The sequence below is a fragment of the Bos indicus genome, chromosome 5 (assembly GCF_029378745.1).
Source record: "Bos indicus isolate NIAB-ARS_2022 breed Sahiwal x Tharparkar chromosome 5, NIAB-ARS_B.indTharparkar_mat_pri_1.0, whole genome shotgun sequence".
Taxonomy (NCBI): domain Eukaryota; kingdom Metazoa; phylum Chordata; class Mammalia; order Artiodactyla; family Bovidae; genus Bos; species Bos indicus.
Window position 1 is genome coordinate 26643991 of NC_091764.1, and position 26421 is coordinate 26670411.

General features: G+C 41.5%; 1 protein-coding gene and 1 non-coding gene across 32 annotated transcripts; both read right to left on the reverse strand.

Moving 5' to 3' along the window:
* Positions 1-498: 498 nt before the first annotated feature.
* Positions 499-21730, reverse strand: PCBP2 (poly(rC) binding protein 2). Of its 31 annotated transcripts, none has more exons than XM_019960445.2 (15): positions 21630-21726; positions 19181-19323; positions 18600-18623; positions 18478-18510; positions 17827-17943; positions 15733-15864; positions 14648-14776; positions 13540-13614; positions 11648-11740; positions 10496-10537; positions 9203-9275; positions 8677-8715; positions 7682-7734; positions 6796-6965; positions 499-937 (listed from the first exon to the last, which is right to left on the reverse strand). In XM_019960445.2, the coding sequence occupies exons 2-15, from the start codon at positions 19247-19249 to the stop codon at positions 901-903; spliced, it is 1086 nt and encodes a 361-aa protein (XP_019816004.2). In that variant the 5' UTR covers positions 19250-19323; positions 21630-21726; the 3' UTR covers positions 499-900. The 31 variants fall into 31 exon arrangements, with proteins under 31 accessions (XP_019816004.2, XP_019816003.2, XP_019816002.2 ...); XM_019960444.2 differs by having other exon boundaries at positions 7682-7737; XM_019960443.2 differs by having other exon boundaries at positions 13540-13626.
* Positions 17314-17420, reverse strand: LOC139183325 (U6 spliceosomal RNA). The gene has a single exon (XR_011566925.1). It is a non-coding gene; the product is annotated as a U6 spliceosomal RNA (small nuclear RNA).
* Positions 21731-26421: the final 4691 nt, after the last annotated feature.

Sequence of the window (26421 nt, forward strand, 5' to 3'; positions counted from 1 at the left end):
TTGCTCCTTTTATGCTTTAAGTGATGCTAACCACTTAGAGCACCAACCTAAAACCTGTATAAACAGGTCTATCTTTATAAAGGATTGTACTAGGACAGACCTTAGAAAATATCCATCCTTATTAAACAGAATGATTTCTGGACAAGGGTGTAGGTATTCCCAGGAAGGTGAATCCCAGTGAGACAAATTCTGCTGCTTCCGTGTGTATGCGTGTGCACCCTTCCAGTGGGAAGTGCTTGCTTACATTTTGCAGGCATGTCTTAGAAAACTGTAATCCCCATTCTCTTGGACCAAGGGCACAGCCAGCTTGCTATAGCTATTATTAAGATCACTCTGCAATGCAGGCTCAAGGGCTCCAGAAAAAGATGGGAGTGGTAAAACAGAAGAAAACATCTGCACTGGAATAAACGCTTAAAAACCCAAGCAGGGTCCTTACCCTTTTGAGGGATAAAAGGTGCAAAAATAACAGCAAGACACCAGAATAAAACCCACATGAAATCACTGTGGCATCCAGTTTCTATTCACAAAGAAAAAGCTCCAGTCCATCTTTTAATTTTTTTGAAAAATTCCTGACATTACAGAACTAAACTGAAATGTATTAATATTCCACTCTTACATTTCCATGACAAACAAAAAAAATTCATGAGCCAAAAAAAAAAAAAAAAAAAAAAACAGGGAGAAGCTTATAAAACTAAATATGGATCTCAGCATTAACAGCTGAACAGAGAAAGGAATTAAAACGCTTTAATTAAAAAATCACGAGTGGATGATAAAAGTGTGTAGAAACTGAAAATTTACAAACTATTTAAAACCTGGAATCGCTGACTGTTCAGAAACTACACAGATGGATCATGGGTGGTGGTGAACAGCAGAAAGGATTATGGATGAATCTGCATTGTTCTAGCTGCTCCCCATGCCACCCGTCTCCGAGGAAAGCCTGTAACACACACACAAAAAAAAACTCGAAGTTAGTTTCCTGAGTGCCCGGCAGTACCTCACCTCCAAAACTTAGTCTGGTTGATAAGATGTGAAGGAGTACATAAATCTGTTTCCGTATCAAGGGAGACATTGATTTTAAGATTTCTTGAGTTAACCAGTACCATGGTCCTATATAAGCCCTGCAATCCAAGCTTCCTAGGGCAAATTAACCTCAGAACCATAGTTCTATCTCAAACTATGCTCTTCGTAGTATCTCTGTGGGATACATTAAGCATTCTCTCAAAAACAGACCACACACACAAAAGCCCCCTCTTAGGGGGCTCACAATACACAGAAACTTTACTGCCCAGCTTTATTTTGGCTTCTTCTAAGCTCACAGAACAGTCCTGGGTTTCTCTATCAATGTAAAGACTATTACTATTAAGAGATACTAGTGTTTTATAACTAAGCCATGTTAAAGAGGGAGCAAATATAGTAAGTTTGGATTAAGAATTATACTCAACCTACAATTGTTAGGTCTAGTTTTCAAGACTTGGAGTGGAAATCAAAACCATTTTCAGCAACTCCCTAGGCTTGCTCTAAGGGCTCCCCAATTTGTGGTCTTATTAGGCCAAACTCTCCATTCAAATATTTCTGGCAACAATGCCTGTTTCAAATAGATCATTCGAAGTCCTGGAATCCAGCTTGGGGCTTTGAAGGAAAGGTCTTTTAGGTGTTCAGTGATCAGCTTGCTTCTCTGATACTAGGTAGGCAGCAAGACCTGGCTCCCATTTTGAACAGAGCTAAATGTCTAAGACCCAGTCTCATTTTTACTTTTTTTTTTTGTGGGCGGGCAGCACACTTCAGGGCTTCCCCGGTGGCTCAGACAGTTTAAGGAATCTGCCTGTAATGCAGGAGACCAGGGTTCAATTCCTGGGTTGGGAAGATCCCCTGGAGGAAAGGATGGCAAACCTCTCCAGTATTCGTCCCTGGAGAATCCCCATGGACAGAGGAGCCTGGCGGGCTATGGCCCACGGACACAACTGAGCAACTAAGCACCTAATAAGCACAGCACACCCTCACCTTGGGGCATGTGGAACCTCTCCATGCCCCCTGCAAAGGAAGTGTGGAATCTGAACCAATGGACTACCAGGGAAGCCCCGCATTTTGTAACTTTATTTCGTAAAGATTTTAAATGTAATGGCATTCCTTGTCAAGAGAACATGAATACTTCCCCATTTGAATCTCTTCCAGAATAATGCAAATTGAAAAACTGGCCAGGAGGAAAGCCAGGAAACACAGAGCTCCTTCAATTACAAACTGCATATAGTTTCAAGTCAGAAATGGTATTTTGACCTCAGTATAAAGGAGAACAGTTAATAGGGGACAGATTCTTGCCAACCTCAAAATGGGATGATCTAGGGCAACATAAAAAACAGACCATTAATCAAAGACTTAAGTAGGAACTGAAGGTTCAGGAAAGGAGCTGCTGCAAACAGATCTAGGATTTAAAAAAATTAGTAAGTTCACACAAGAAGGTGGTGGCACTCTGACACCAAAAAGAACTCAAAAAGAATTGTCCAGAATTTACACCCAGTATGGGCAGGAATTGGGGGTGGCAGGGAAAGAGAACAAAGAAAAGGGAAAACCCAACTAAAATATATTAAGGACTCTAGAAAAGAAAGACCACATGGGGGAGCTGTAGGCTGCTACAAAAAATTGAACACCAAGGACCTCTGGATTTTAGTCAGCAAGCACTTAGGGGAAAAAAAACCTCTGACTTTCTTCCCAGCAATCCTTCAGGGAGTACTCATTAGGTAAAGAACTAGGTAAAAAATTAAAAAAAAAAAAAAAAAAAGGTTTCTGGGGAGAGATGGTATCAGCAAGCTATTAAAAAAGCTTACTAAGGGGCACTGCACCACATGATAAAGCATCATCTACCAACCAACAAAACCCCCATCTGGACAATGAAACACCCCACTAGTCCTTCATGCAGACTTTATTTACAGCCCCAATCTTAAGGGCAACAATATACTGTAGTTAATATACTACAATATAATTAGGTTTTTTAAACAATGTAAGCCGAAGGGGGATGTGGGAAAAGGTCACCAGGAAAAAAAAGTCTCCACACTGGTTCTCCTAAGCCCTAAGAGCACTGTACTTTCATTACTCTGGCAATATACACTCAGGCTAAGTGGAGACTATCAGAGGCCTTCCACCATTTTACTCAGGGCATCTCTACTCTTATGGAGAGAGAACTGTAATCTTGGGATACAAAAAAGAATAAGGCTTTGGACAATTTAGAACAATCTTAAGTGGATCAATGAGTTAAAGTTGATCTTACAGGTCTTTAATCCTCTAAGTTATGACAGGGTTGGTACAGACAGGTTGGTGGGGATAAAAGGGTAAAGGGTCCTGTTTGAGTAATCAGAGTTGATTTAGGATAAACAGGCAGGATCTTGCCAAATTTGAGGCAATGTCACTGGTTGGTTGTTTGAGATTTAAGTAATACTAGTTCAGAGGAATGCAGACAGAAGCTGGCAAACTTTATTAGACTTTTCCCAACTTGCCTCCCCATTCTGGGTAAAGAAAAAACTTCTTTCCTACACAGCAGTCAACTAAGGTTCTTACTGTGGCAACTTTATTACAACTAGAAACACAAATCTGGCCAAGGAGGACAGCTGATAACTTAACCATGAAATAATTAAAAGAAAAAAAAAGTTAACTGAGAATTTTTTATTCATTAACACAGAGCCTAACACATTGTTATATTGCAAGGCAGAATAAAGCTACAAAAAGTAACAGAATGAGAAAGAAGAGCAAGAACTGTGGCTCTAGATAAAGAATTCAACAAGTCAGACTCTGAAACAGGCACTCAGCAGAAATGGCCTAAACCTAAACACAGTTTCCCATAGCCCCTACCCCCACCCTGTCATCCCCCCGAAACAGTAAAAAGGAAACGGTCACAAGCTCACAATTGTTTGGTTCTCACCAATATTAACAAAGGGGAAAAAAAACCATGAAATACTTGAGGGGGTGCCCCAAGACATATGCCATCAGTAGGGAGAGAATCTCTGTTTCTCGCCTTTCAGTTTGTTAGTTACACATGGCACAGCAGAGGTGGTGGTGGTGGTAGCTGAAGCCCCGGTACCCTTAGCAGCAGACACAACATTTAGAGCCAGGAGAGGGATGGGTTTCATGCCAAGCAGACTGGAGACACAAGGGGCGGTCGGAAGAGGGTTGGGGAGGCTGGAGGGTGCGTCGGAGGTCCCCGCTGTGGCGAGCGAGGGGGTGGTGGTGGAGGAGGAAGAAGAAGAAGAAGGGGTGGAGGGTTGAGAGAGGTTGATGCTGAGGTGATCGGGGATCGTGACGGAGGCTGCCTGGGAGGAGGGTTTAGCGTTTTCTAAACTGTAACAGAGGAAAAAAAGGAACAAAAAAAAAAGGGTGGGTGGAAGGGAAGACCACAAAAGGGCAAAGTACAGGACAAAATCCGCTTATCAGTAAGTGCCTCTGTTGCCAACTAAGAAAACTTCTATCAGCTTGTGACAAGCTTTTATTCTGTGTCCCACCCTCTAAAAATGCATACTTTGCCAAATTCCATTCCAATGCTATCAAGAACTTCTACGTGAAGAAAAGGCTGACGGACTGAGAAAAGACATCACACACTTTCATGTACCTGACATACTGATGCAACCCAAAAGGCAGAAAAAGATTTCAAGCAGAAAATGAAAGAATACTCATCAATTCCCAAACAAATAAATGTTTCATCCACCAAGCACTTGTGAAGCTTTGGGACACTAACCCCGAGAATTTTTCAAATTGTTTTTTTTCCCCCTGTAATTAATATCAAAATTTGTTTCCATTGCCAGTCAACTAACTAATATATCAGGATAGAAAGGGACAAGAGCCCAAAGTAGGTCACTCATTTCAAACTCTGTAGCATTTTCAATGAAAATTGCTGAAAACAGAAGCATAGATAAGCCTTATTTCTGGTGATGGGTGAGGAGAAAAGAAGGTTCTTTTGTTTAACTGACCATGCTTCTTACACAGACTTTACAAAACTAGAGAAGAGAAACTTCATGCACTGCTGAAAAATTCAGTTTAATGAACTAAAAACATCACTTCTACTTCTAAAATGAGCTCTAAGTAATAGTGATGACCTGTAGCTCCCAATGCCTCCATGGGCCTATGCCAGAACTGCAGGTATGTGCTGAAGTCTGTTGGACATCCTATGGCATAAGACTAACTCTTCCAAGACAGGGAGGCTCCTCAAGACCCCCATTTTGTCTACCTAAATCCAAGGACAGTTAAAATCCATAAAAGCTGCCACAATCAGCAGAAACTCTCAAAGTCTATTACTAAAAACAGAGACATCTTTCTTGCCTAGTATTCATAATAAAATCAGTCTTCTTTCTGTGTTCAAATTGGGCCAATATGAGTTAGCTGCGTGCATGCACAGCCCTTGATTGTTAATAAATCAAGGTTTTTTTTAAAGTTTTGACCCAAATCCACAGCTTGGGCAGTTTCATGTAAAAAGGATGGTCCTGAAAAGAGTGACTAAATCAAGAAATGAAGGCGGACCCAAGTTTTGCTTCCTTAAGACTTAGCCATCAACCCAGTAGAGGGGTCAGGCAAGCAGGTTACATGGAAACACTATCTGACAATATTCAGTGCACATCTACTCAAGCAGACGCGTCCAGCTTGCAAGAACGTAATTCTTGCCTCTTAACAATACAGCACCACAGTCAGAAACAGGGAAACAAACCCTTGCAAACAGCAAGACGATAGAAAGCAGATCTAGGTATAGAAATCTTTTCTACACAAAGACAAGAAAATACCTCAAGGCATAAAGAGATATGATAACAGATGGAACCACTACTGGGAAACTGATAAATTCTTACAGGGGATAAAAGACCATGGAATAAATATATGGTCAGCGTAAGCATGGCAAAAAATAGACCCCATACCATACTTATGAATTCCTTTCCCTTGCACTACACATTTAGGAACCCATAAAATCTGTCTATACAACAGAGACCAACTAATTGTGACAGAGATAAACAACTTAGGTAAAAGTCTACATAAAAGGGAAAACTAAGTCCCTTACGGAATGGGCTGCTTTAAGATGTTAGTAAGCAATTAAGAACATGACTTAAGCACATGTGCTGAGAAAGCAAGAAATACAAAATGCCCTGCAAGATGCCCATTAACTGTAACAGTGCTGCTGCAACTGTGTGTGTTAACATTAGCTACCTTTGGATAAGAAAAGTAAAACCTCAGCAGGTCAATAAGGGATGAGATGAGATGGTGGGGGGTAAAGAAAATACTAAGCATTTCTAGAAACTTCCAATACCTGTACCTCTCCTTTCACACAAGCTCTAAACAATGGAACACAATGGCACAAATGGATGTGTTCAGAATAAACAGTAATGACTGCTTCGAAGAAACTATCTTGCTGTCATTATCTTTATTTCAATTAAGGGTGCTTGGGAGCCTAAACTCAGTGAAGTATTAGTCTGTATGACACCTACAATGAGACCTACATTTGGTTTTAAGTCAGTATGGGTGCTCCAGCCAGAGCAGTCCTACAAAGTGAAGACATGCTCCATACCTTCCATTCCCCAAACCAACAAAAAGTCAAATGCAAACAATCCACTTCCCTTTCCCCAACCCCATGCAAACTCATTACAGTCTGGTTACTTTCCCCCCCTATACTAAAGGATGAGAAGTAGAGCTAGATACTTTTTCTTTTGCAATCTCTACCCTTCCCATTTCCATCCCCCAGAGAATCCCATACTTAATATTACAGTGTAACTTTTCCCAACACACACATTACTTGTGTTGGCACCAATAACACAAAAGATAGGGAACCCTTACCTGACATTGATTAGATATTGAGCCAGGCTAATGCTGGCAGCAGATCCAGTGATGGTAACCTGCCTATCAGTAGATCCTTCCACTGGGTTCGCAATTTTGATCTGCGCCCCAGACATCTGACGGATCTCATTGATTTTGGCGCCTTGACGCCCGATTATGCAGCCAATCAACTTAAGGAAGAAAAACAAGGCATACCAAATTAAGAGTTGCATGGCTAGGTCCCAGCATTCCACCCCACCCCTCAGGCTTCTATACCTCAGGCCCACAAACATGGCATTCAACTCTGAACTGAGTGACTCCTAGGACCATTAGCTCATTTCTTTCAGAGTACTAATTCCAAAGACAAAGCAGTGCAAAGATGATGATAAACCTCTTCTGTTTTTGGCAATAAAGATGCCTTAACTCATCCTGCCATGATTATTACTTTACTATAGTGACAAGGATTCTGGCTAATTTCTAACGCTTTTGCCTAAGAAAAAAGTAAACCATTGGTCAACATTTGCACTCTCCAATACCGTAGACACTAATAATGTCATTACTGAACATTGATGTGGCCAGTGAGATTGACAAACTTGAGTTTATCATTTTATTATTCTCAATTCAAACAGCTACATGTGCTTAGTGACTACCATGTTGGACAGCACAGATAACATCTAATGACCACTCCATTAGGGATTACATATGCAGATTCTACAAGATGCAAAAGCAAATGGGAATTTCTATTTGAGACAAAAAGTTTCCTCTGGCTCAAGATAACTCACACAATAATTTTATCAATCTCCATCAGTTTTTATTTGAGATTTTACAGTTTTAAGAATTTTAGTGCCTGTAACTCCATTTTCTTCCCCAAGGTGTTAAGAGTAGCCCAACCTCTGTTTTTACTTACATCGTTTGGAATGGTGAGTTCATGAGAAGTAGTCTGAGCAGATGCATCCAAACCTGCTAAAAGACAGAAGACAGCAAAGAAGTTCAAGGCACAGCATACAACTCCCGCTGGTTTGCACATTAACCTAACAGAAGGAAAATGAACTGGAAACCCAGCATTGGCTGTTGGGATTCATCTCTAACTTGGAAGCCTCCAAAGAGGAAAGAGGGGGAGAGGGGTGTAGAAATAATGCTGGAAAGGTTCCTCTGTACCAACAAAAGAGGCTGATTTCATGCCATTTCCTGCAAAGCCCAGGCTATTAGGGTCTAAGGGGGTGGAAGCACGGGGCAAGGGGATGTGGTATCCTCAATTCTCAGGACCGAAATCTAACCAAGTACTTCTGCACTTCTCCCCTTTTCTGGTTGGATTTCCTATTGTTGTATCCCAATTTTATCTCACCTGATGCTATCACCAGCACCACTACCATGCCTATTACTGGGTAACATGGACTTTTGGCACATATGCAGAGTTGCTTTAAATATACCTATACCAGATTAACCAATCCCAACACCCTTACCCTAACCTACACTTAAAGGTCAGTGAGAAAGAAATGGCAGTGAGGTGTGGGAATTTCATTTCTCCAAACTACTCCCTGTCCTTTGCTCAATAATTTGTTCTGGTTTTTGCTTTCCAAAGAAAAAGAAGAAAAAAAAAAAAATCCTATCAGCAAACACCCATACCCATCTATATGACACCTGGACTAGACAAGGCCAGCTGGCTAACTTGTAAGTCTAGTCCTGCTCTCAGCTGTGGCTGCTGAAACAACATTTTTAGAAGGGGGTAGGCCAGATCCATCAAGGGACCCTCAGGGGCACCAGGCCCACCCCCGCTTTGCTCTCTCAGCTCCTTTTTGCCATGTGCATGTTCTGCTGGTATGTCATGGGCAGTGAAACAAGACTCCCACCAGTTTATTAATATAACAGTAGAATACTACAGATTTTTTTTTTAATCATTACCCCAATAGCCTTTCACCTCTGGAGAGCTGGATTCAATGCCTGTTAAGATACAAGTGAAAATGAGTTTGGTGGTCTCATCCTAACCCTATCGGACAAGTTATTCCTTATATAGAAAAGCCCAAAAAAACAAAACAAAACAAAAACACACTACACAAATGGATTGTTTCTACCCAGATCTATGAATAGCTGGTGGAGAGAAAGGGGGTGCCAATCAGATCAAAGGGGCAGCGATAAGGACGGGTTAGAAGAAATATCAGCCTACCCTTTGCCTGACAAGCATCCCCAGATCTCACCCCAAACCTTCCAAGGGCCTTTCTTTTTTCTCTTTTAGAATAACTCACCCCAAATGAAAACCAAGTTAACAAACATATTACCTCCTTCGGTTTAGCCATAGAAAACAGCCAAGTTTAAGCCAGCAGGACGCTGGGTAATGAAGTTTGTTTTAAACAGATGTCAAATGGAGACCTTGGGGCTGGCCTCTGTCTTGTACTACACCTTACAAAAATCAACACTGAGGTATCCATACCACTGAATCCGGTGTTGCCATGCGTCATGGGAAAATGAGACTGTTGCATTGCCAACTGGTGCAGCTTGGTCAACTGCAGGAAGGAAACAGAAGAGGTTGACATTAAAAGAGTAACACAGCCAAAGCTCAAGCACATTCAAATTGGAAAATGTAGAGCTCCTGATCCTCAAAGTTGGCTACTACTCAAACTATGACAGAGGCTAAGGAATGGGGCTGGTATCACAATCCTGGGGATGGGCACAAGAAGGTGAGGGTTAGAAATAGAGTATCAGTACAAAGAGAATATATGCGTTTGGGGTGTGTGAAATGCAGCAGCACCGCCTGACAACCACCCCCTTGTGGGCTATTTAATGAAGGTGTTTGCAGCCATTGCAACAGTTGCCCCAGGGACAAGCACAGACAGGCTAGGTAAACAAACTGTGCAGTGGTGCTAGGGAAAAACACACCATGCAGGGTTCCGTCAGTACTGGGAGGAGGGAAGGAAATGAGGGGATAGGGAGACTGCAAGGAGGAGAGATTAAGGCGAAACCAAACTGGGTTTAGCAACCCTGACCCTATGATTTCTATAGCTATTTTTCTTCATCTATATAAACTGTCCTGGCTGTTGTAAAACCATCTCTCTTCAAGTCTACTTCTCCTCCGGGGGCCTACCACTAACCAAAAGCCAAACTCCAACTTTTCAAATCTAAAGCTCAGCACCTGAAAAGGTTAGTAAGGGCAGAGAGTAAGTGCAGAAGGAAATGCCCTTAAAAGTCTAAATACCAGCACTTTTTAAATTGGAGTTTTCAGTGACAAGGAATTTCACTGAGTTGAATCCAAGTATTTCACTTCCTAACCCTCCCTGTGTAAATAAGTCCCTTTCCCACCCCTCCAGAAGCTTTTTACATTACCACCTCAGACTGAGTACACAAAAGCGAACCCAACCTCCCACTCCCTCACCCTCCCTCCATAGAAAGGACTTCATGCAAAGATGCACAGTCCACTGTGAATTTACATTGTGCCCTGGGATAACCAATGACGGTAAACAGTGGAACATTTCTCTTTCAGAGTAATCTGTAACACGGGAGAAAGTAGAATAATCTATTATAATTTCCAGGGATTAAATTTCAAAACAAGGTGCTACTTTTTCCTGATTAAAGATTATTTAAGGGCCAAAATACAGACTTCACCTTGTGAGGGAAACAAGACTGCAAATGTTTGAGACCCAGCTCACTTCTGCCTACATGGAGAAAGGACTGAGACAATTTTGGAAGGGAGAGGGAGCTTTTCAAAACAAGTGAAAACAAAACTTACATCTGGCTGTGGAATGGCATACTGTCCTTGAATGGTATAGGCCTACAAAAGGAGGAAAACAGTTCCTATTAAAAACCAATCACGGACAGCCACCCAGTTGGGGGGTGGGGGGGTAGGGGGAGACATTTCAACTAGCCAGGAAGCCAGAGTTGAACCAGAGAATGGGGAGGCCAGGGGTTGAGCAGTAGATGGTATCTCACAAATACAGTCAGACCCGAGTTGGCCTTCTTTATACCCTAAATATGATGGCTTATTTCAGGATGCCTATAAAGGGAGCCATGTTCCCTGCAATCAAAGACAAAATAACACATTTGTTTCTTAACGAAAATGTGGGAGATAGGATTAAACAATGCCTTGATTGCCTGAGCCCCCTTCTTTCTCCCTTTGTACAAGATGGCCTAGGAGGAAAATGATTTTTTTTCCTCAACCACCCCAACCCTTCTACCAATCATGGTGACATGTTTTATATCTGCACAGACCCACACGGCATGTTAAAACAAAACACTTCCCTTTTCCTATCTGACTTTTCTCTACATCTGCCTAATGATCTTAAGTGCACTGGAAGCTAGTTGGGTCCCTAGCACTAGGGAGCTGACCATAGGAATACATATAGAAAAAAAAAAAAAGAAAAAATCTTATGTTCTAGGTCCTGCTTTCTCCCACCTCCCCTCCATAAAAGGCACTTGCAGCTCCCACTACGCCCTCCTCCCCCCACACCATAACCTCCCAAAAAGGGAGCTGGGTCTTTAGGGCAATGGGGTGGGGGGCAAGGAGAATCAGGAAGGGAAGAAAGGAGCAGCTGGTTAACAGGATGTGAAGCTTCTCACATCACAGTGGCCAGTACCCCCAGAAGTGTACCCAGGTGGGGGTGGGAAGGTGAAAATGGGGTAGGAGGAATAGGAGACAGGGAAAAGGGGTTGAACAAAAAAAGGAAAAAAAAAAGGGGAAAAAAAAAAAAAAAGAGTTGGTGTTACCATCTGGTGGGCTACGCAGCCTGTGTGAAATGAGGTGGGGGGGGTCAGTCCAGGTCCCCGTGGACAGGTGGTGTCCACAGCACAAAAATCACCAGCGCCACTGGCCCCCCGCGTGTTGGCAGTCTCGGCTGAGGCGGAAGGATTGAGTGAGCCTTGGAGACTGAACATCCCCTCTCACCTCTAGAGGTGGTCCCTCCAGGTCAGGGTTGAGGCACATGGACGGGGTGGTGTGGGGAAAGCTCGCACTGTCGCTGCCTGTGCTGTACCTGTCCTGTGGATAAATAGAGGATTTCAGTCTCCAGGGCTGTCAATCCGGCACCTTGTCACCAGCATGAAATTCACACAAAAAAAGTTGTTTAATTTTTTCTTTTCCTTTAAAAAGGAGCTCACAACACAATTTGAAACGAGCTGCAATCAGTGAATTAAAAAAAAAAGTTACCTATAGTGGCAGATTTCACACTGCACAATTGGACTATTTTCAGTAAGAATGAAGGAGTGGGGCAACAGAGCTGATGCCAGCTCCTGGTCAATGTGGGATTAAACTGCACCCCTATAGAGCCCACTTTGTCACAAAGGAACAAAATACACAGGTTCACCTGTGGACAATGCATAAACTGGTCCATTTAAAAAGGCCCATGGGAATAATCCAAGACAGGGCCACTCATGGAAGAAGAAGCTGCAAGCTTTTAGAGTGGTCAACTGAATAAAGGGGAGGGAGGGAAGGAAAGCAAAGAGGTAAGAAGGGGGAAGTGGGAAGGCGAAGGAAGGAAAGGGAAATGAAGGTAGAATTGTAAACAGAGAGGACTGCTGCTGTGCGGTATGGACTCTAGATAATCCCAAGTGACCTGGAAGAATCCAGAAAAGTAGGAACTTGTAGTTCCAGGGGAGAAGGGAAAACACCTGAAGCTAAACCTGCTACTCTAACTCTGGGCCTTTGTTTATCCGCCTAACTACCCAGACTCATGAAGCACACTTTGACCAAACCAGTTTGTACAATGCTAGTATTAAAAAGTACAAAACTGTGATATGATTAACTTCCTATGAAAGCTTCCAGAATTACAAGACAAACTAAGTTCCCCAAAACTTGTTCAGTTTTATGACAATTCAATAGAATGGGAATGAGATGGACTCTAAGAGCTCCCCCAGTTTAAATACAAGATGGAAATAGGTGAGTTATCTGCGTTTGTTAACAGGTCAGCCCCACGTAGGAAAAGGGACACTTGTACTTGTTTAGGCAGCTACCAAAATGAAGGTCACTATTTCAGCCTGAATCCCAATTATTTTAAAACTGACCTATGCCTCAAACGCTAACCAAAAAGCATAAAACTAACATGGTGCTAATCAGTGCCTTTTGTCATAAAACTCTAACTTCAGAATAAACCATGTACCAAGGATCCAGAGTTTAGGTTGGTGAAGGAGGAGAGGCCAAGGGGTGCTTTGGTGTTCTTACTCTAACACCAAAGGTCACAGCCCAACATGCTCTTCCCGCTCCTAGACACTGAACCCTTACCCCAGCTGATTTCAGTTATGCCATGTGGGTTCAAACCAGTGTTTGAGGTTAAGAGCCCAGGGACAACACACTGGAATTTGGGAGTGAAGGGGTAGGAATAGGGGAGGTGAGGTGGGGAAAAGGGGAAGTTTGTAGGACACTCAATTTCAGGAGCCCCCAATTTGAGACCACCATCCAAGAATCTATTTCAGAGGTCCAACTCCTTATTATGTTTTATTTGGACCTCTAAAGAACACCCCACACATGAAAAAACATGGATGGGGTGGGGGTAGGGAGAGCAGTGACATCAAAGCAATTTTATCTTTTCTTCTAACCCAACCCACCTTAAATTACTAAGTAGATTACCTCTTCCGAGTGCCTACAAAACTCCCAATGCCTGCTAATAATAAGGTGGCATTCATAGCTTTCTTCAGTACAAAAAATAAAACTGAAAGCAGGTCAAACTATGGCCAGAGTACAGATTTCAGCAAGCATGCAGAGTGGCCTGGTGTGCTGCTGGCAAAGTTGACATTTCAAATACAATCTTGTTCACCTTAGCCCAGCAATAAAAAACTTCTTACCTGACCACCTGCAAAGATGACCGGAGAACTGGACGGCTTGGGCCGGTACGGGATGGTCACGCCCTTCGGGGGGGACTGGGAGAGAGTCAGAGGGGAAAAAAACAAAAAGAGATAAGGTTTCAAAGCTGCTTCAGCTGTGTGGCTTAAGCTCACACAGGTCAGTTAAATTAAAAACTTTATTATTTCCACCCCTTCACCTATCAACTTTGTCTCTGGCTAGATCTAATCTCAAATCATCAGCAGTTATTTGCCTCTAAAACAGTAAGATGGTCCGTGGACTATACAGTTCACACTAATTCTCATCAAGGCAGATTCCCCTGTAATAATTTAGGCATTATTTCCATGTGTTCAAATTGTGCTAATTAACACAAAAAACCAAAACCTCTAGATGTACCCATGTACCTTTGTAACTACATTTTGACCTGAATAGGAAATAAAATCAAATAGGAAATAAAGCTCCCAAACTTTTTATCTAGGGTAATTCAGGACTTTCCATTAATAGCTCAATGATTCAGTCAATAGTTTCCTAAACTCTACCTAAAAGTTCTACTTTCCTTTCTCACCAATATGGGACCAATTCCCTATGACAATTCTAGAAAGGTTTAATTCTCCTTAATTTTATTATTCTTTTTGTTAACTGAATAGCATCCACCAGGACCTCGTAAGTCATTCAGAAACACTACTATGGATATTTTTTGTTATTGTAGATCATTTTGAATAATCCTGCCTTATAACATAGAAATTAATTTAAACATATCAAAGTTGCATGTAGCCAAAATACTGTAACCTGAAAGGCAATTTAACTTAGCTTCTCAAGACCCCAGATACATCTTTTGTCCTCAAATTCCAAGTAGCAAATCTCCCCCCTACCAACCCTGCTAAAATTGCTATAAACCAAATGATCACTGCTGCTTAAGTTTCTATTTTTGCTTGGACTATAAGAAAAGTCAAAGCTGGGAGAAGGAAAAGATGAACTCAGGGAACCTCTTCCCCACCCCCATGTGAGGCTTCTAACAGCCTCACCTAATTCTAGTCTTACTAAATATAGATCAGTCTGTCTCCCTAAATCACCCTCCCCCCCATTCTCAGCATGAGCCTGAGGGCTTACCTCCAACATAACCACGCAGATCTGTTTCACACACTCAATGATGGATTGCGGAATGCCAGCAATAGTGATGGCCCGCTCAGTTGAGTTGGGGAGCATATCCCCTGCCACTTGGACCTGAGCCCCTGTACTCTTTGGGGTAAAAAGAAATTTTAAAAATCAGAGAAACAGATCATTCATACCATTTACATCTCCCTGCAGAAATTTTAGAGTCTAAAACTCAGTAAACATTTATCCCATCTCCTATCTAACCCTTTTAATCCTCCCTCCCCTCTCTTTCCTTATTCCAGATAAGATTGTTTAATCACAGTTATAAATAAATTAGCCTCTGAAAGCTGAGAATAAGCCTGAATAACAGCCTAAATTTAACCTGCTCTTAAGAGAAAGGTCCTTCTACACAGTTTCCTCTCATTTAATGATAGCTCTGTGGGTCATCAAACAAAATATTCATAAATATCACCCACCTTTTATTCAGCAAATGTTTATATTAAGCCCATTCTATGTGCCAAGCACCATCCCAGGTACTTGGAATATATCAATGAGCAAAATAAAAATCCCTGCTCACATAGTACGTACAATAGGCTCCCAGATAAGTCCAATTCGAATAGGAGCTGTTCAAATTTCATCCCAACATCCAATTCGGTAACTCCCAGATATAAATAAAAGCTCCCATAATTCACCATTAACTTTCATAATTTTGAAGGGAGAATTACAACTATATCCCAATATACCTTCATTTCTTCCAAGCTATTTAAGAATTTGGCCAAGAAAAACACTTGATATTATTACATATCAAATTGTAAGTTCTTTAGACATAAAAAAGGATCATGTAGCCTCATGGAAAAGTCACCAACAGGTCCCACGCAACAGCTGGAAATTCTGGCTAACTTTTCTGATTTACTGTTGTTGAAATATATGAAATCTAAGAAAAATATGCATATCAACCAAATTATAGTCTTCTAGGACTATTACTTTAATAAAAATCTTCATCTCAATAAATGCTAACTTTTCCTAGATAATAAAAGCTAGTAGAGGAAGCTCATTTAGAATTTACACTTCAAAAAGAGAAAGAGCACAAATTAACCAACCTCTCGTATTTCCTTGATCTTGCAACCACCTTTCCCAATGAGAGAGCCACACTGACTAGCAGGGACCACCAGCCTCAGGGTGACTGGGGGTCTACTGGCAGCTGTGCTATTGGTCATAGAGCTGCTGATGTCCTACAAAAAGAAATTAGTCAAAACACCACAAGAATATACAAGTTTAAACAGATCCCTGGGATCCCCTAACTGGCATAAAACAACCTTATAAGGGACATATTATGTCATGATCTCCAACAACATTTAAACATTGCCCCTGCCCCAAACAATAACAACTTATTACTAAAAAAATAAAATGGCCTAAAAATATCCTCAGATTTAGCCTTAATATATGTTCCTTCATGCCAGAAACAGTGTTCTTAGTAGAGAGAAAACTTATTTTGTTAAGTAAAATAAGTTTTCTCAGCAAAATAAAACAATACTGGTGAAGTCAACATTAAACATGAAGAGAAAAGATGAGACAATGCAACCCAAATTCAAGTGACCAATTTTGTCCTCTTAAACTAGGTAGAGATTAAAAATAGTGTACTTTTATTTATCCTTTTTTCTTGGTATGAAATTGAAGCTGAGTACTTACCCCAATCACAACTGAAAAGTTGTAGATTTTAAACTAAAAGACTGTATTGGCTTCAAAGCCCGTAATCTCTCCCATAACAATATGCTGCATCTTGTCTATAAACTAATTAAATTTATCCTTCTGAGGATTTAGCTTAATCTCTATGTATATAGTATGTATTTAGATAGACCTGGGAATTTCTCCGACATAAGCCCCTTAAGTCAAGACCATGTTTCTTATTTGTTAAAGTATGAATAGATTTTCTGAATTTTTTTAAAGCTACAAGCTCTGGATTAGCAAGGTCTTACAGGTCAGAAAGATAACATTTCTGATCTTGGCAAGAGTAAGATTTCAGGCACCATTAAGGCATTAGCAACAGCCCAGAAGCCCTCCTCTGCCTGCAGTATCAATTGCATTATTAGCAGCATTACTACAGAAGCTGGGAGGCTGAAAACTGGATGAACCGAGGGCAATGATGGTTCAGCACTGTAAGGTTGAGAAAGTTTAATAAACAGAAAAAAAATCCCCACTATTGACATTTTGCTTCTGATAACTATTCCCTCCCCTCCAAGTATAGCTCTGACAGTTACCAGGCTTTTTTTTAAATGTGTAACTGCCTACCTGTATTTATAGAGTATATTAGTATTTAGCAGGGCTCCTAACAAATCCATATTAATTTAGTTCACTCAACTAAGAGTCAGGGGACATAATTATGAACACAATGGTGGCATACCTTCAAATTGTTGGTAAAGAAGTAAAAGATGCTGTTTTTTCACATTTTTTAGAGTCCCTAATAACAAACTATTTGGGGTTTTTTTGTTCTTGTTTTTAAATTCAAGCACAGTCAATGTACACTATGGTTTCAGGTGTACAAGTATTGTTTGACATTTAAATTCATTAAAAAAATGATCAAAGTAAGTCTAGTAACCGTTTGTTACCAAATAAAGTTATTACAGTATTACTGACTATATTCCTTACACTGTATATATAAACCCCCAATGACTCATAATTGGGAAAATATGGAATGCTTCACAAATTTGTGTATTATCCTTGCACAGGGGCCACATCAATCTCTTCTGTATCATTCCAATTGTAGCACATGTGCTGCCAAAGTGAGCACTCTAACTATAGCTGGAAGTTAGGGGTGCTGACCCCTCACCCCAGTCAAAAGTCCAAGTATAACTTATCCATAGTTCCACATTCACAGAGTCAACCAATCGCTGACTGTAATTCCACAGTACATATTTTATACTACTGTAATACATTATTTATTGAAACAATCAAAGTACAAGCAGACCAGCATAGTTCAAACTCATGTTCTTCTATGGCCAATGGTATTTTTCTAACCAACTGAAGTGACTTTTTAACTATAAATGGTCCAATTTTGGGGATGCTGAATGGGAGTAAAGAACCCATTTACAGAGCTTTATGACCTAGTCTGTTCTTCAATTTTAAAAGCTCTTGGAAATCACTAAGCTATCAAGAAGCAATAAAAAATAAAGAACGAGGGGCAGGGAACAACAAACCTCTTCCAGTTTATCAATGATCATAGCAAAGGCTTTGAAGATGGCATTAGTGGGTCCAGCCAAAGTGATAATCCTTTCAGGACAATTCCCTTCTGAGATGTTTATACGTGCACCACTCTGGATAGAAACAGAGCCAAAAGGTTAATAGACAAAAAAAACCTAAGCACAGACACACATACAAATATATAAATAATCCCTCTTAAACAAGAGGGGCAAGAAGCTGCCTATGTACATGATCCTGATAAAAGGCATCATCAACATCATTTAAAATACAGCTCCATATTTATCCTCCAACAAACTACAGAAGCTGCTTTAAGTCTTGAATGCAGACTTCCTAAAACATTTCCCAGCATACTATTTGTCATACAAATAACCCAAGCCAGAAAAATACCAGCTTCTCCTATTAAGATCTTCCCTTTTCTGGGACACTTCCCTGGTGGTTCAGTGGTTAAGACTCCATGCTTCCACTGCCCAGGTTGGGGAACTAAGATCCCATGTTCCCACAGTGCACCCAAAATATTAAAAAAAAAAAAAAAAAAAAAAACAACTTCTGCCTACCAATCTCTCATTAAACAGAAACTTTGCTTTTGTTTTAGAAGTGTCTAACTTTCCAAGTTAACAGTCCCTATCCCTCCATCCTCAATAACTCACCTCCTCGCGCATCTTCTTAACTGATTCTCCTTTCTGAAAGAGGGAAAGTCAAAAATGAGTTCCAATTATTATTTAAACCCAGGCTGACTAAATAGTGATTAAGAGTTCAACTAATGCCTTACCTTTCCGATGATACTGCCAACTTCCTACAATGGAGAATACTAGTGTCAAATACAAGGAAACTTGAAGCATTGGTTATCACAAAAAGTAATTTTTAAAACAATCCAAAGCAATGGAAAAACTAGGATTCACTGGGAAGGGGAATGGAAAGGCTTATTATTTTCTTTGCTCAAAACATAAGGGAAGCTATCAAAGAATTGTCAAGAAATAGTGGAGTAATAAAGTGCTGTCTTTAATATAAATCATTTTTAAAAATATCAAATACCAGTTCACCTTAAAGTTACCCAAAATTGTTTGGGCAGTGGAAATCTACCTATCACAAGCTATAACAACATCCATGAGAAAAATCTTATCATCCAGATAGTTTTGGCTCTAGCCTCTGGTTAAGCCTTTCGTGCTCAGTGGAGCTTCCTAGTAAAGTCTGTCCATTTTCCCACTACAGTCTCATCTAGTCCACCAGAGGAGGAGTGCTAAAGCCAGACTTCCCACAGAGCTAATCTGATGAGCTCCAAGATCCATGCCCTCTCTTCCTGGCCCCTCCTCTAGCAGTTACTATGACCCAATTTCCCAAGCTGTTGCATACCTTTCCATGCATAAGTAGCCGGATGGTGAGAGTGACATTTAATCCACCTTCAATCACTCCGGTGTCCATGTCGAGCAGTGTTCTGAGGAGCTGGACTTTGAGTGGTCAAGTCTTTGGTCACTGGTGGGGGTGAAAGCCAAAAACTGAAATGCAAACATGACCAAACTCAGAGGAGGAAACAATAGAAATATTTCCCAATGTTACTTTAGTCATTATCAATGTTTTCTAGCTGACTCTCTTCCTTAAATGACAGTGTATCAGTCGGCAGGCTTGTATACATCCAGCACACTGCATTAACAGCTCAGATTCTGTTACAAAGTATATAAAGCAACTTTCCAGTCTACTCTCATTAATGATAGGGTTTCCGCTGACTCTCAGGATGTGAAAGATTCCTTCAATTGGCAATGGTTCTAAGGGGAACTGCTGAACCTGCACCAGTTGTCCTTTAGCAGAATAAGCTTCCAAAGAATACAGAAACACCTGGAAATCATGAGGGCAAACCTCAAGCTAACTATACACTGAGGGCTATGACTTTGGCTTCCCTATTATGAAGCCATTCAGGTTGAAAGCTACAAAGGACACATGTAAATGTTTTTATTGGCAGCAATTTTTAGGTTAAAAAAATTAAGATGTATCTTCACCTTAAAATTCTGAATGTGAATACACGTCACCAAATAATTTTTAAAAGATTTAAATCAACAACCTCACTGAAAAAGGCATTATCTGAAATGCCTTCTATGCAAGCTGGGTTCCACATTCCCCTTTGGGAAATGACTCAATACATTAAGTGCAGCCTGAGTCGTCTTTTCCCAACCAAACTTGATAGTCACTCAAGATCTGAATTTACCTGTTTCCGCATTAACCTGTTACTACTCAAGTCTTTATTCAAATTATTTAATCTTAAATTTTCTTCCAAAGGAAACAATCAAAATGATAGCTGGTATCTCTAAAAATTTATTGTGTGGTTGTTTTAAGCAACAGCAGTAATGAGACTTTCCTACTGAGGCCCTTTCCCCACGTAAGCACTAAAGCAATGTTACTAACGTTTCTGCTTTAACGGATAAAGAATGCTTTTGAATATACATCAGCCTACAATGCTTCCTTAGGACCTAACAGTGTTAGTTTTGAAAAGGACCTCCCCAAAGTGGTGAAATTTCTCCAGTGACATTTTTAGTAGCCACCTCTTCAAAACAACATCAATGATCTCTCCTACAGCCAGTCTTCCTCCTTCACAAAACCAGCCACCTTTTCAACTTTGCTGTAACACAAAGCTGTATCCTAAACATCCTAAAAGTGTTAAGTGGCTGCCAGACCATCCTGTATATAGCAAGCTGCCCCACGGCTACCTCAAGTATGTGATTACTTAAAAGAAGGGCTTTGCATCCCCAAAGAACCTCATTCCCCCATTTTCAGAATATAATTGCTGAAAAAAATCCCAGAATTCAACACTTTTCACTCAAGGAAAAACAACTGTACTGGGGGTAGGGAGAAAATAGTTGGGTCTGTAAGGACGACTTTAGTAAGACATGGAAAAAATTTGGCAGTTTAATCCCTTATCCTCACTCACAGAATAAGAAGCACTTTACAAATACCATGACAAAAGCAAATTCGAAAAGGCAAGAAAATTGGAAACCTATTTGAAGCCATTTCTTGAGGTATGCCACAAAGGTGCATTTCCAACACCAAACCACTCAAGAAATCCCTGTCATGTTTCTCTCCTGACTAGGAGAATGTAAGTGTACCCAACCCCAGGAATCCAGCTGTTAATCCTGCATCCATTACCCCTTCTCCTATAAATAGCTCGGTCTGGGTCTATAGCGGCAGGCATTTTGTAATTTCAAAATTCGTTACCCCGAGAAAACGTCCTGAATAACTCGGTAACTGGGAGCCCGTCTACCCTTTCTTTAACTCCACAGCCCCCCTCCCCTTGGCCATCCAAGCATTTTCCACTCAAAAAATGTACCCCCCCATCCCTCCACTAGAAAAAAAGGAAAAAATAAACGGTTCGGTCGGGGGGGGGCGCTGCGATCCAGGGGGAGGGGCCAGACTAGTAGCGCCTCCTCGAGTGGCTGCGCCAGCGCCTGACCCCCGCGGGGAGCCGCGCTCACCCGCCCGGCCAGCAAGCCGGCCATCGCCTCCCCAACCCCCCTCAACCAACAAATCCACCGCCGCCCCCCCCCGCTACCGCGCGCGCGCCCTCCTTGACTCCTGCGCAGCCGCCACCGGGAAAAGGCGATTGGAAGGGGAGGAGGCCTTGCGCGAGGCCTACTAGGCCTCATCGGAGCCAGGGCCTCCCGTGAGCGGCCGGCCAGGCAGAGGGAGGGGGCGGGCGCTCACGCGGGACTACGCGAGGCCGGGGCTCGTGACGAGCACCGGAGCCCGCTAAGAAAGATGGCAAGAGTAGAAACAGAGCCATAGCCGCGGGCGGAGGGAAAAATTTGAAGCTTACCTGCAGGCGCAAGGCGACTGAGGGACAAAGGGGAGCGGGCGGGAAGGGGAAGTGCGGGAGGCCGGGGCGGAACAATAGGGGTGGGCAGAGGAGGAAGGGGAGGGGGTGGAGGAGGAGGAGAAGGAGGAGGAAGGGGGAAAGAGACCCCGGGGCGAGTGAAGGGCAGGCGGGAGAGGGCGCAGGCTGCGGCTGCTCTGGCTGCTGCCTCTGCTGGTCTGGGAGGGGGACGGGGCGGAGCGGCCCGCTTTCAACCCCGCGCACCCTCCGACCCTGGAAGCGCTAGCTGCCCCGGGGACCGGCGAGGCGACTGTGTCGTCCAAATCTTCCCCACGCAATGCGGACGGCCTCCCAACAGCCTAGAGCGGCTCCGTGGACAGCGTTGGCACCAGCGAGAGAACAACCGGTAGCAAATGGCGAAGAGCATGATAGAGCGGCAGCATGGGGGCAGGGAGGAAACTAGTGACCCCTAGCGGGCTGGTTCGAAAGCCCAGACGTTTAAGTGTGGAGAGACTTGGCAATCGTCATGGATAAACCAGACAGGAAAATGGGATGTGTGAGAAGAGACTACTGGGACAAACCCCTAGTCTATAGTAATACAAATAGGAAAAAAAGCTAACTTGCCACCTTGGAGGTCACTTTTACACCAACTCTTTACTCTGAAAATTGGTAATTAAAATGAAAGAAGAACTTTTTCTTTTAGGAAGAACTGTAGTTCATCTTTAGTCCACAAGGGAAAACTTTTTTTCTAGAATTCCATATAATGAATGTAGAGAAATTTAAAAATTAGAAAATCATTCATTCTCCAACCCAAAATGAAATAATTGACTTAAGCAAGTGTCATCAATCATCAAAGCTTTAAGGGAAAATGTGTTAGGGAAAAGGGAACAAACCTGGTGACAAATATCACCACATGATTATTTGCCAAAAAAAAGAAAAGAAAGGAACCAAAAGTTTTAAATGGAAAGATCAGATAGGTCACCACTTTATCCAAGTGATCAAACCTTGTATCACTAATAGTACAACTCTGACATAGTCCTTGATGAGATGCAGTAAGTACATAGCATCATCTATTAAGTATTCTTCTCAAGTGTTTAATCTTAATCGAATTAAACCTTCAGACCCAACTTGCAATTTACAGGAAATTTACAAGGGACCAAGGAAAAAGTTAAACACATCATGGAGATAATCAGCAAATCCAGAATCCAACACATTCAACAAGACAACTAGCCTGTTCTCATCAAAATGAAAATTTAATAGAACAGAGCGGGATGAAAGAGAGGATAAATTCAAAAGACAATAATAATCAAATATAACGTGTGGATCTTGTTTGGATTCTGGTTTGTTTTTTTATAGCTATGTAAGACATTTTGGAGACAACGGAGGAAATTCAGACATGAATATTAGCTAATATTAGGAGGTATTGTTAATTTTCTTAAGTGTGGTAATGGAATTATGGCTATCCAAGAGAAATGCTGTTCTAAGAGGTACATAATGAACTATTTAAAGTGAAGTGTCGTGATGCATGGGAACAGATTCAAATATTTCACATGATTAAATCAATAAAGCAAATTTGGTAAAAAATGTTGACAGTTGTTGAGTATAGATGGTAGGTTTATAGGTGATCATTGTACTGTTCTTCAGACTTTTAAAAAATAATTTTCAGGGAATCCCCTTTCACTCCAGTGACTAGGACTGCACCTTCACTGCTGTGGCCCAGGTTCAATCCCTGGTTGAGGAACTAAAATCCTACAAGTTGTGTGGCATGCCCAAAAATAACAATAATAATAATAATTTTCATAATAAAAATTGGGAAAAATATGATGTGGAATGGAACAAGATTGGCAAAGTGTGGGACTTCCCTGGTGGTCCAGTCCAGTGGCTAAGACTCCACGCTCCCAGGGGGCCCAGGTTTCATCCCTAGTCAGGGAACTAGATCCCACATGCCACAAGGAAGATCCTGTGTGTGGCAACAAAGAACCCATGGGCCACCAACTACAACCCAGCACAGCCAAATAAACGAATAAATAAAGCGAGGTACTGCTGGGTCATATTCTTTAAATGCTTAAAAAAAAAAGTCTCTGTGCTTCCACTGCAGGGGTTTCAGGATTTATCCCTCGTTGGGGTGTGTGAAATACACACACACACACACACACACACACACACACACACACCCCAAACCAACCAAACAAAAAAAGATGAACAAACTGTTAATAATTACTGGAGCTAGGTTATGGGAAATCTGCTTTCCCTACATACATATCTGTAAGTTTCCACATTAAAACTTTTGTTCAAAAAATAGAGAAGAACTCTGAAAGAGAACAAAACGAAATTTTTAAAAAGGCTATTGAAAGAGACAGCTACTATTGGGTTATTGTTTACCCACGTTCAAGTTCTTTGGGTGTCAGTTCTGGCCTTTATATTCATCAGGTTTTATTGGGCAACTTCAATTCAGTGGAGTTATCTGAAGAGAGATAGCTTTCTGAAGTGGAAAATAAAGCTTGGGGACTCCAACATCTTTGCTGCCACCCTCCAAATGATAGGTAGGCATTAGGAACAGTGTGAGAAATAAAAAGGAGTCTGTCGTTTAACACAAGTAAAGAGCAGAGCAAATACTGAAAGAAAGTAAAGGAAGTAGGAAAATGTTAGGACACACAGAGAAAAGCAAACCAAAGAGCAGTCTTACTGTGAGGCCTGGGTTGCTCAGTCACTTCATGTCTGATTCTTTGTGATCCCATGGACTGTAGCCCACCAGGCATCTCTGGCCATAGGATTCTCCAAGCAAGAATACTGACGTGGATTGCCATGCCCTTCTCCAGGGGATCTTTCTGACCTAGGGATCGAACCCACGTCTACCCACCTGGGAAGCCCCAGTGAGGGCCTGGGCTGAAGGTCAAATTAACCTCAAGATTTTGCAGTTGGGTCATTTACACCCCAGGGACTCTAAGAGCTGGAGTAGAAGTGAGTGGCAAAAAAATAAAGTGAGTGGCTATCTGTGAAGTCATCTCTAATAATGGTAGACAAAACAAAGATCAAATTAAAACTTGATAAAATAACACGACTTAGTGACTGAACAACAAAATAACACAACATAACTCTATTAACAATAACCTGGCTTCTGGTGGGGCCAGCCAACAGTTGCAGCCAGCTTTGAAAAAGATGCAGCCAATAACAATATTCAATGGTTTTATGAATTAATAAATTCTTCTCAGAAGGAGAACCAAACTAGTCAAAAGAATGAACTTGTCTATGACTACAAAACACACTGATACAGGGAAATGATTCCGGAAAAACAGCAAATTGATGATTCGTCCCATGACTTACAGTCCTCAAAGTTGAAGTGTCAATTTGCATTTCAGATTTAATGGGTTTCCTATCCTTTCCCATTTTCAATTAATTGTGTGGAACTCTTACTATACTCAGTTTCTAGTAAGGACAGAATGGTAGAACTCCAGATCCTCTCATGGACATAGGGCATAAAATAAAAACATTTGAGAACCACTATCTTTGGAGTCTTACACTGATGCACAAAATAGGACGCGCCAACCCAATGCTCCAGAGAGCCAGACAACTAACGTAATTTGCCTGAAGAAAGGCAACAGGAGGCTGAAAGGAGGATTAAGACTGGAGAGCATGCATGCCTGCCTGCTGAGTCGCTTCAGTCGTGTCCGATTCTTTGCGACCCTATGGACCGTAGCCCACCAGGCTCCTCCGTCCATGGGATTCTCCAGGCAAGAATACTGGAGTGGGTTGCCCTGACCTCCTCCAGGGGATTGAACCCAAGCCTCTTACATCTCCTGCATTGGCAGGCGGGTTCTTTACCACTTGTGCCACCTGGGAAGCCCCTGGAGAGTATAGAATCCATCTATAAGGAAGGATCAGTAGTGGTTCAGAAATTTCTGTCTTCAGAAACGTGAAATCTAAACCTTTATTGAAAAGGTCTGATAATTAACAAAGTAGTCCCTAAAAAAAAAAAAAAAAAGTCCATAGCCAGAAATAGCCATGTACAACCAATGTTCCAACCTCTGGCAAAGATATACATACCGAAATTTCCCACAGCAGTTAAGTGTATAGCAAAGATGGAAACATTTTTAAATTCCAGCAAAAAAAAAAGGTTGAATAAAATGCTATTAAAAACAATGTTACACACACACACTGATATGGAATCAACTCCAATAGATAATTAAATGGGAAAATGTTAGATCCAAAACAGGGCTCTCATTTGATATAAAGTGGGCTAGAAGCAATAGGAACCATGTAAGGTAGAAACAGGATGTTTACTTATGTGCAGAACAGCTCTGAAAGTTCACAAAATAATTTAGTAGTCATAGTTGCCTTTGGGGAGTAAACTAGAAATCTGCTATGAGGAGAACCTTACTTTTCTGCTGAACATCCTATTAGAAATGTTACATTCCGCACCCCCTCCCCCACCCCAGGTACATGTATTACTTGTAGCTTTCAAAAAGTTAATGGACTTTTGAAGAAACAAGGATAGCAAAATAGCAAGGTGCTGTTAGAAAAAGAAAAGGCAGGAAGGGGAAATGGGCTGTTTATGATTAAAACTGGGCAAGGAGGTGGGTGAATTTTCTCCCTAACTTGTTTCTCTTTGTGTTCTCCCCCTTGAGCCATCTCACATTGTCTCTCCTTAATTTGTGGTTATTTTTCAACAGTTTTTCTTTCACCTCACAATCCCCTTATGCCCACCTTTCCCTTCTCCTCCTGGAAAAGGAAAAGCTAATAAATAAATGAAAACAGTGTTACAGAGGAAGAAAATCCTAAGATTCTAAAATGGCCC